Below are 8,088 nucleotides of genomic sequence, written 5' to 3' on the forward strand. Positions count from 1 at the left end.
TAGTAGTAGTAGTAGTAGTAGTAGTAGTAGTAGTAGTAGTAGTAGTAGTAGTAATAATACTGTCGTGATTTGTCCAAGAGGGCCACCATTGTTGAGAAGAAAAATGGTTGTCTTAGACAGGTGGAAGTCTTAGACAGTTTCGTTATGATATAGAAAAACTCAAGGAGGAAGTGAGAAATGTGGGTGGTTGGTGGTTGCTTCGGTACATGGTTTGCTCCTTCTTTCCTATCAAACAAACAACATCCTTATAAATCTCTCCTCATTCTTTTTTTGCGTTTTTTGCTCTTTTGTAACACTTCTTATCTTCGGCACTAATTATGTTACAAGTTCCGTAAAACTCCTATTAAAGTGAGGAGTGGTCGTTTGTACAGGTGAATGTCTTGGTTTGGTGGCTGTTTGATCAGGTTTAACAGTACTTCCTCCTTCAATACTTGTATTTTAGACAGTTTTTCCATGCTACATGCTCTCGCCTTTTCAGACATTTTTTAAAACACATCAGTATGCTGATATAGTCAGAAAAACTCATCTGACCAGGATTGACAACAAGAAGGCACAAGGTTCCTTGACTGTCAATGTCTGCTCCAGATTTGACCCCTGAAGAAGAAAAGAAGAAAAAGGAGTATTGGCCTACTTTTGTGAACGTATTACCGCAAATCACAGTTACAAATGGGCTTAAAAATGTCTCCCTGTGTACTTAAATTGTTTAAGCTGTTAATACGTGTCTGTATAACCCATTTTTGCAAGCGTCCTATTTAGCTGTTAAAGAGTGAACTCCTTACTCGCTCTGTGACTGTGAACCCTGAGTATTATGCTCTAATGAGGTTGCTCTATTACTTTGGTAGTCAACCCCAAATTTGGTTCATTCTAAATACTTTTTTCCTTCAGAAAGATGGCTTTATTTAGGAACGCAATTCACCCAGTAGTAATCGTCGCCATGACAACGGTAGCCGCCTTTATTCTTGGATCTTTACGAGCAACTCGGTTCTTTTGGAGTGCAGTTAGATTTTACACGCAGAGGGGATCACTTACATATAGGACACAAAGTTCGAGAATGTTAAACTTATTTCCCCTGAGTGCGATTCTCTTCTTGTCGTCTCAAGGTCTAAAAAAGGAGGATGTTTGGTCCGAATGAAAATCGATAAGTTTGCGTTTTAGTGAGAAAGAACTTTTTTATTGTTTCTTGGCAATACGCTGCACTAAAATGTACATATGTGTGGATAGAACCGGTTTTCTTTGACAATATATAGCAATTTGCTTTATCTCTTATTAAAACTGTTTTGCCCTATATTATACGGGTCATGGCAAGCCTCGTCATGCAAAAAGCGCAATGGAAAAAGAAGACCATTATGGTTGGTGAGTTTCAAAATACTGAAAGTCTTGCGAAGGAAAGTGAAGGATAAAAAAACACGCTAAAAGACTATTTGTTAGTCCTAGAAAAAAAGTACGACTTTCAATCATGTTTGACTGATTGTACTGACATGGGAGCAGTTCTGAAAAAAATCAGAGTTGTTTTGTTGCTGTGAATATGTAATGATCCGAGGGGATGTTCGTAATGGAAGAAGACATTAATTTTTATCTTTGTATACACGGAAAATGGATCAGGGTTCAGTTGGAGCTCGGTTTGTTAGCCGGGGATGGGGGGAGGTGAGAGAGATTGGAGGGGAGAGGCAGAGAGAGAGAGAGAGAGAGAGAGAGAGAGAGAGAGAGAGAGAGATGGTGGAGGAAGAGAGGGAGAGGGGGGGGCGATATGTAAGGCTGCTACTGACCCAAAGCATTCAGACTTAGTGATGTACTCGATTTGCGATTCTCCGATAAATAATTTTGGGTCAGGGTTGAGCTCAAGGCTGGAGAAGTTGGGTACACAGCCTTTATTTCATCCGAGTAAAACATTTTGAATGAAGTCTTTAAATGATTTGTTTTTGGGTCCCCGTGTACAAGTCTGGGTTTTCCTGTTGGATATAAATAGTTCATACCATTTTGTAGTTTCGGTTCAAACTAGCTTCCGCTTCTCAGAAAATTAGACTTCCGGTAATCAGCCTTCATACCGTGTTATAATCTCTCTGGAGAAGAGTCACCGAGTTCTGCATAATGATTATATCATGAGCTATTGATCTTCATGAGAAGAGCTCACAGCTGGGAACTTGCGCTGGGTGGGTGTTTTAGTGCAGTCTGCTCCTTTTACTTCTTTTCAGTGTTTCTATTGTAATTTTATCAGTGGTAATTTTGGCGGTATTGTTATGACTTCATGTAATGTAATTACAATAATGTAATATGTAAGTGTTTTACGCGCCCATCTGCACTGCTTAGATCATTTAGGAGACAGGCTGCTTCGATCTTCCTGTTCTGAGAGGGATACAATGTCCAGCGGAATGTCTGACTTTTGATGCTTTTCAACGTGATAACTCCACAACGATGCAGATAATAAAAAAGAAGAATGTTCAATTGCAGCAAATACGTTGCTGACTGAAAGTGCAAAGCAAAAATACCCCCCCCCCCCCAAAAAAAAAGATTATATATATAAATATACAATAATGTATATATTACATAATATACTGTTAGAAACTGAACCCAAGAATATGAGTGATGTTTTAGAAATGTGTACTGTAAAGATATTGGTGATTAGCGGGAACTCTGATGTAGTTAGCTCCTTCTTTTCTATTTTCAAAAAATATTGTCCATAACCTCCCCTCCTTTTTTTCGCTGTGTGACACTCTTTAGTGACACATCTAAACGTTGGCCCTTATATGACCTATTTGTGTTGAAAGTACAGCAAAACCTTTTACTGAAACTAAAGCTAAACTGTAAAGGTGCGGGCTGACAGAGCACGGCCGTGCTGACGCAGAGAAGAGCAGTGTAAAACGATCTTCTGTCCTGTCTGTAGTCGCATTAACGACCATGTCATGCTAATCACGTACATGAACGAACTTCGTCGGCCTGGTTTTGAATAACCCTAGTGATTTCCTGTGCACTACTTTTTCGACTATCGGATTCCATGCAGTGCTGTGGTGTTTAGCATACTGTTATTGGAAATTAACTCTGACCGGTGCATTCCCCCGGCGGCTATGTTCTTGTAGGCTGTACAAGTATAAATGTACCTATGTGCCAGTTTAGATCCGGTCATTTGGCTTTCGACGTTAGTCCCATTTCTATACGGTAACTTTTGGCGCAACCATATTAAGCAGACGCAGAGACTGCAGTTTAGCCACTGCCTTGAGTTCGAAACCACTGGTTGGCCAGACCATCGTTGGTCGCTTTACACGTCTCGTCCGGCTTCGACGAGGCTACAAACTCGACCATCACGCTGAATGTCAAAGTTCCAATCTTAATGAATGTCAGGTTTGCTTTTCGTTTTAATCAACTTTTCTTTTCTTTACCGATCGGAAGACCTTTTGACAAAGCCTGTACTCTGACTTGATGAGCGCAAAACTTTAGCAAAAGAGTAACGTGCTCTAACCGACTGTTTCTTTTTTTTCTTCCAACGCCCCCCCCCCCCCCCAAAAAAAAAGAATGCCTCTCAAAGAAAGGCAAAGAACTTGAAACTTGCTGCCCTGTAACTTCACGAAATTTGGACAATACCGTGTGCCGGGACAATAAAAGCACGACATTATTTATTATACACGGAGACTATAGAATGAGAGAAAATAGGGTAGAATTTGAAAGGTGTTTCGTTTAATTCTTTGTTTTAAAGGGTATTCAGTTGACACTCTGGCTTCTAGCCGCTGGCATTTTCGGCGCTAAACAAGCATGTGCTTTGTTGTGCTCACACTTCTTCGTATCGTTTTACTCGGCTGTATTCATGCCAAAGTATACATGAACGCGTCAGCTGATCGAACCTACTGAACCCTTTTCAGGGAAAAAAGCAAGACAAGGGACAGAGATGCTTTTTCCGAATTCAGTTGTTCATCGTGCCACATTTTTCCATGGGTCGACATGTAGCCTATCTAGGAATTGAGACAGGTTCAGCGCTGACGCAAAGTAAAAAGTCCCCCCCCCCCCTCCCTTTTCCCCTCTTTTTTTCCAAAAAGTAAAAACGTTTTTCGGATTTTTATTCTTAAAAAAAAACTCGTGTTGGTAGAATCTCACGTCGTGTCTAAGTTGGCGCCAATTTGAATGGTCGTCTGATGCATTATTCCAGGACAGGAAAGTAGAGTTCCCCTGGCGGTTCTGCGTGTCTTGACTTGGTCTCATGAAATATACACCGAGCTCTTCTTGGCCGTTTCACGCCAGAGTTGCTCCCCATAGTCCCGGTTGTTTTACTTGATTCTTTACTGCGTGGTTCTACTGTTGGTCGCTGTGCTTTGTTTTGCACAGCTCATTGAATTGGGGTTTTTTTTCCGTTACAAGTAACAGAATGCGGATGTTGGGGTTGCTTTCTGTTGTGCCTTGCTTTAATTCTGAAAGTGATTTAGCTTCTTGGGGAGGCGAGACGGGTTGTAATAGGTGAAGAAGGAAAGGAGCAATTTTCAAAGTGGTTAGGAATTGAGTAGATGTGGTGAGTGGGCTTAGAAGTTCTAGGTTGGTTTATCTCCGTTTCGTGGATTTTTCCTGTCCTTATTTTTTTGGTGCTTTTTTTTAGGGGGGGATGTTAGTGAGAGTTTATACGTGCGTAAATGTACAATTGCTTACCTCTTTTTTAATGCCCTTTTCTGTTTGTCTGTTTGTTTGTTGTTGTTTTGTAATGTGCTGGGAGGAAAGGATTGAGAAAAGGGGGGGGGGAGCATTTTGGATTGGCTGTTGGCTACAGTTCTTCTCTTCAAATGTTGTTGTTGTAGTCTCGTCACAATGAAATATTTGCCGTTGTTCATGAAAATAACGACAGAAACACCTATGTGAAGATATTTTTCTTTGACCAGCAGTTTTTCTCTTGAAATGTTTATTTGTATAGAAATGACCAAATTTTTAAAACAAATTAAATAACTATTTAATGTTTTACGCTTTCTCCAGACCACCTTACAAGGAGACAGGACGGAAACTCGGGTGGTCCCCGCGAGCGCCTCTGGTGCTACCTCCTCCACCACGTCGGCGACGGTCAACGGTGGTCACTACTATCCGGGTTCGTACCCCCAGCACGACTGCCAGCAGGTCAACTACCACCACCACCACCACCACCCGTCCCACATCAGCAACGCCCTCCTCCATCAGCAGCAGCAGCAGCAGCAGCAACAGCAGCAGCCGCCGAGACTCATCAACACGCCTTACGGGCAGGTCCCCGCCCACACCTCTTCTCTGGTCGTGCCGCAACACTCTCGCTACGCTCCGTCGCATTACAAAAAACTGGACGGCGGCGTCTACAACAGCTCGTCCAGCTGCACAAGTGATCGCTCTCCTGTGTACGAGAGTATCGGGGACAACGATTCGATCCGCGAGCGGTGTCGAGGGGCGAGGGACACCTCCGTGTCTGAGTGTGAGTTCTGCGAGTGCTGCGAGCACGGGAGCGAGCAAGGAGGGGGAGGAAGCGCAGGCTACGCCGGTTATCAAGACCCAGTGTTCTTTAAGGGAGACCCTCCAACCTCCTCCTCTGGGGGTGAGTATAGCGCAGATAAAATCCGGCATAGACCCTACCACGATCCTGCCACGATATGTCCTCACAGGCCGACAGAAGACCCGCCAGGCCCCTGCCCGCCTATGTTCTCAGACGGTTTCTACGGTGATAAAGGCTCTCCCCAGACTCTTCCTCTGCGCCCTTTGAGAGGCGGCGGTCGCGGAGGGAAGGCCAGCAGTATTAACGAGCTCCCGGATGGCGATGAGCCCGGAGGGGTGGCAGACGAGAGGATCCCGCTCAAATCGGGCTCTGTTTTGTTGCCCGAAGGGGGCGAGGAGGGCTCCATGAGGCGGCGGCCGTCGTCAGGCAGCAGCTACAGCAACAGCAGCTCCCACTACAGGGAGGGAAATTACAACGGACAGCGACGCCCCATTCCGGCCCTTCACCCTCACTACTTTGTGGCGTCACCGGATGACACGATCAGCTGATCTCCGAGACATGCGCAGTCGTGACTGTTGACACAGCGGATGTGACGTTTATGAGAGCAGGAAAAATGTGACAGACGGCAAAGATTGCTATGATATCGTTTCTGGCTTTGCCCAAACATAGAGAGGGAGAAAGAGAAGGGGTCGAAGAAAGAAAAGGAGAGAGAAGGGGGGAAAGAGGGGAGAGAGAGAGAGGAGGGAGAGAGGGGAAGAGGCGGGGGCAAAGAATTAAAGGAAGAGAGAGAGACAGGGAGAGACAGAGACAGAGGTAAAGGAGAGAGAGAGGGGGAGAGAGAGAGAGAGAGAGAGAGAGAGAGAGAGAGAGAGAGAGAGAGAGAGAGAGAGAGAGAGAGAGAGAGAGACTGTCTTTCTGAATAGCCATTTCAGTGTGTCAAAACATCCTGATGAATCAAACAGTGTTGCACAATGTCAGTCGCCGCTGTCGTCCCTGGGAATGCTACAGAAACGGATACATCTTTTTTAAAAATAAATAACACCTCACGCTTTTGCAAGGCAAATTTTCTTTCTTGCGATTTCCTGTATTCTTGAGTAATACAGGATGCCGTTGGGCACAGTGCTTATGTTGTGGACAGTTATGTGGGACATACAAATATGAAAACACCAGCCACAAATGTTGTGAATTCTTTGTAGAACGTACGAGGACGATTGATTCCTTCCGGATACAAATGACAGAGACGTGCGCGGCTGCAGGCAATCCAAATGCCAACGCCAACTGCGGACATGTTTTAATTGGGTATTAAGTATATTCATGAGAAACTTTCACAAGCACGTACCTTCAACTGCTACGCTGTTGCACGCTGAAGAGGAAATTGAGTTACTTTTGTTCTCGGTTTCTTTTTATTCAAGACTGTGTGTATTTTTTTTTGTCCAGCTAGATGATGCATCAACTGCTCGTCATGGTACAAACCATTAATTAATTCAATCAATTACACGTTGATTCAACTCTGCTGTCTGCGACCAACTCTTACAGCGTCCTCTGCTCCTCCCCAGCACATCCCTTCATCTTGATCTAGCAGTGAATCTGTCACCCCCCACCCCCTCCCACTACCTTTGCCTCCCTCCTGAGTTTTCGTTGGCCGTGCTCCTATGTTGAAGCGGGGATCAAGCGAGGCACTGAAGTGCTGCCTTGTGCGCGGACTTGCTAATTCTCTGGCTGATGCCTGGAATAATGTGATAGAATCGCCCTTGGGGAAAGACACAAGGCATGAAATGAACGTTTTCTCCTCGTATTTTCTTTGTTCGTGTGTCAACTGCGCGACAGATACGAGAACTATTACAAGCGATGATCGTCATAACTCAATCAGCCCACGCCTTTTGCTTCATCCCTGCAAAGAGACAATTTCGGATATGTATAACTACTCTGTGGAAGTTGCTTACGTCGAATCGCTGTTCCCCTCCACTTCTTCTGGTCGTGATTTTTTTGCCAGCAGTGAGACACCTACCAGACACGTATTATGTGATGAATATAATTTCTCTGTACTCTGTTGATGAAGAGCATAATATAATGCTGTTCAGAGGACCGCATAATATTCAACGTGTGAAATGTGGTATTCTTTGGGATCTCCAGGATGTCTATAGAATTATACTGTAGACTGCCTTGACATTCTTTAGAATCCCATGCCTTATTGTATTCCTTTCAATACCAGCTTTTCACATTTTGCCAAGAACATAATAACAAATTTTATTTTTTATTCGGGATCGCACGTAAAAAAAGAGGCAGTCTCATCGAACGTCAAGAAGGGACTACCCTGTTTCCCTCTGTATTACTTTGTCTGGGAATACATCTTTTGCTGACAGGAAGAGGGGGAAACAAACTGAGGGAGGGGAGAGAAAGGGGTGGGGTGGAGGAGAAGGGAGACAAGAGAGAGAAAAAGTAAGGTACGCTGGTGGAAGGGGGAGTAGGAAAGGGGGTAAAAGTCTACTTGCGCCGCCCCCATTATTAAAACAATCTGAAAACGTCTTCTGTGGACCACGTCATGGCGAGTGGCGACCCACCTGTGGCCCCGCAAAGAGTGGAGGCCTGGGATGTGCGTTATAGGTCATGTAAGTTCCGAATGGATGGTTCAAATAGACTTTTACTGGGAAGGATGAAGGGATTTG

The 8,088-nt window shown here is 44.4% G+C and overlaps 1 protein-coding gene across 1 annotated transcript in view; it reads left to right on the forward strand.

Annotated features, from left to right (window-relative positions):
- LOC101861567 overlaps nucleotides 1-6,161 on the forward strand; it is a gene marked incomplete in the record, with an annotated part of 59,003 nt that extends 52,842 nt beyond the window's left edge. The window contains 1 exon segment of the mRNA XM_013080374.2: nucleotides 4,945-6,161. Coding sequence (XP_012935828.1) covers nucleotides 4,945-5,970 — 1,026 coding nt within the window.
- Nucleotides 6,162-8,088: the final 1,927 nt, after the last annotated feature.

Source organism: Aplysia californica, unplaced genomic scaffold (genome assembly GCF_000002075.1).
Source record: "Aplysia californica isolate F4 #8 unplaced genomic scaffold, AplCal3.0 scaffold00083, whole genome shotgun sequence".
NCBI classification, from domain to species: Eukaryota; Metazoa; Mollusca; class Gastropoda; order Aplysiida; family Aplysiidae; genus Aplysia; species Aplysia californica.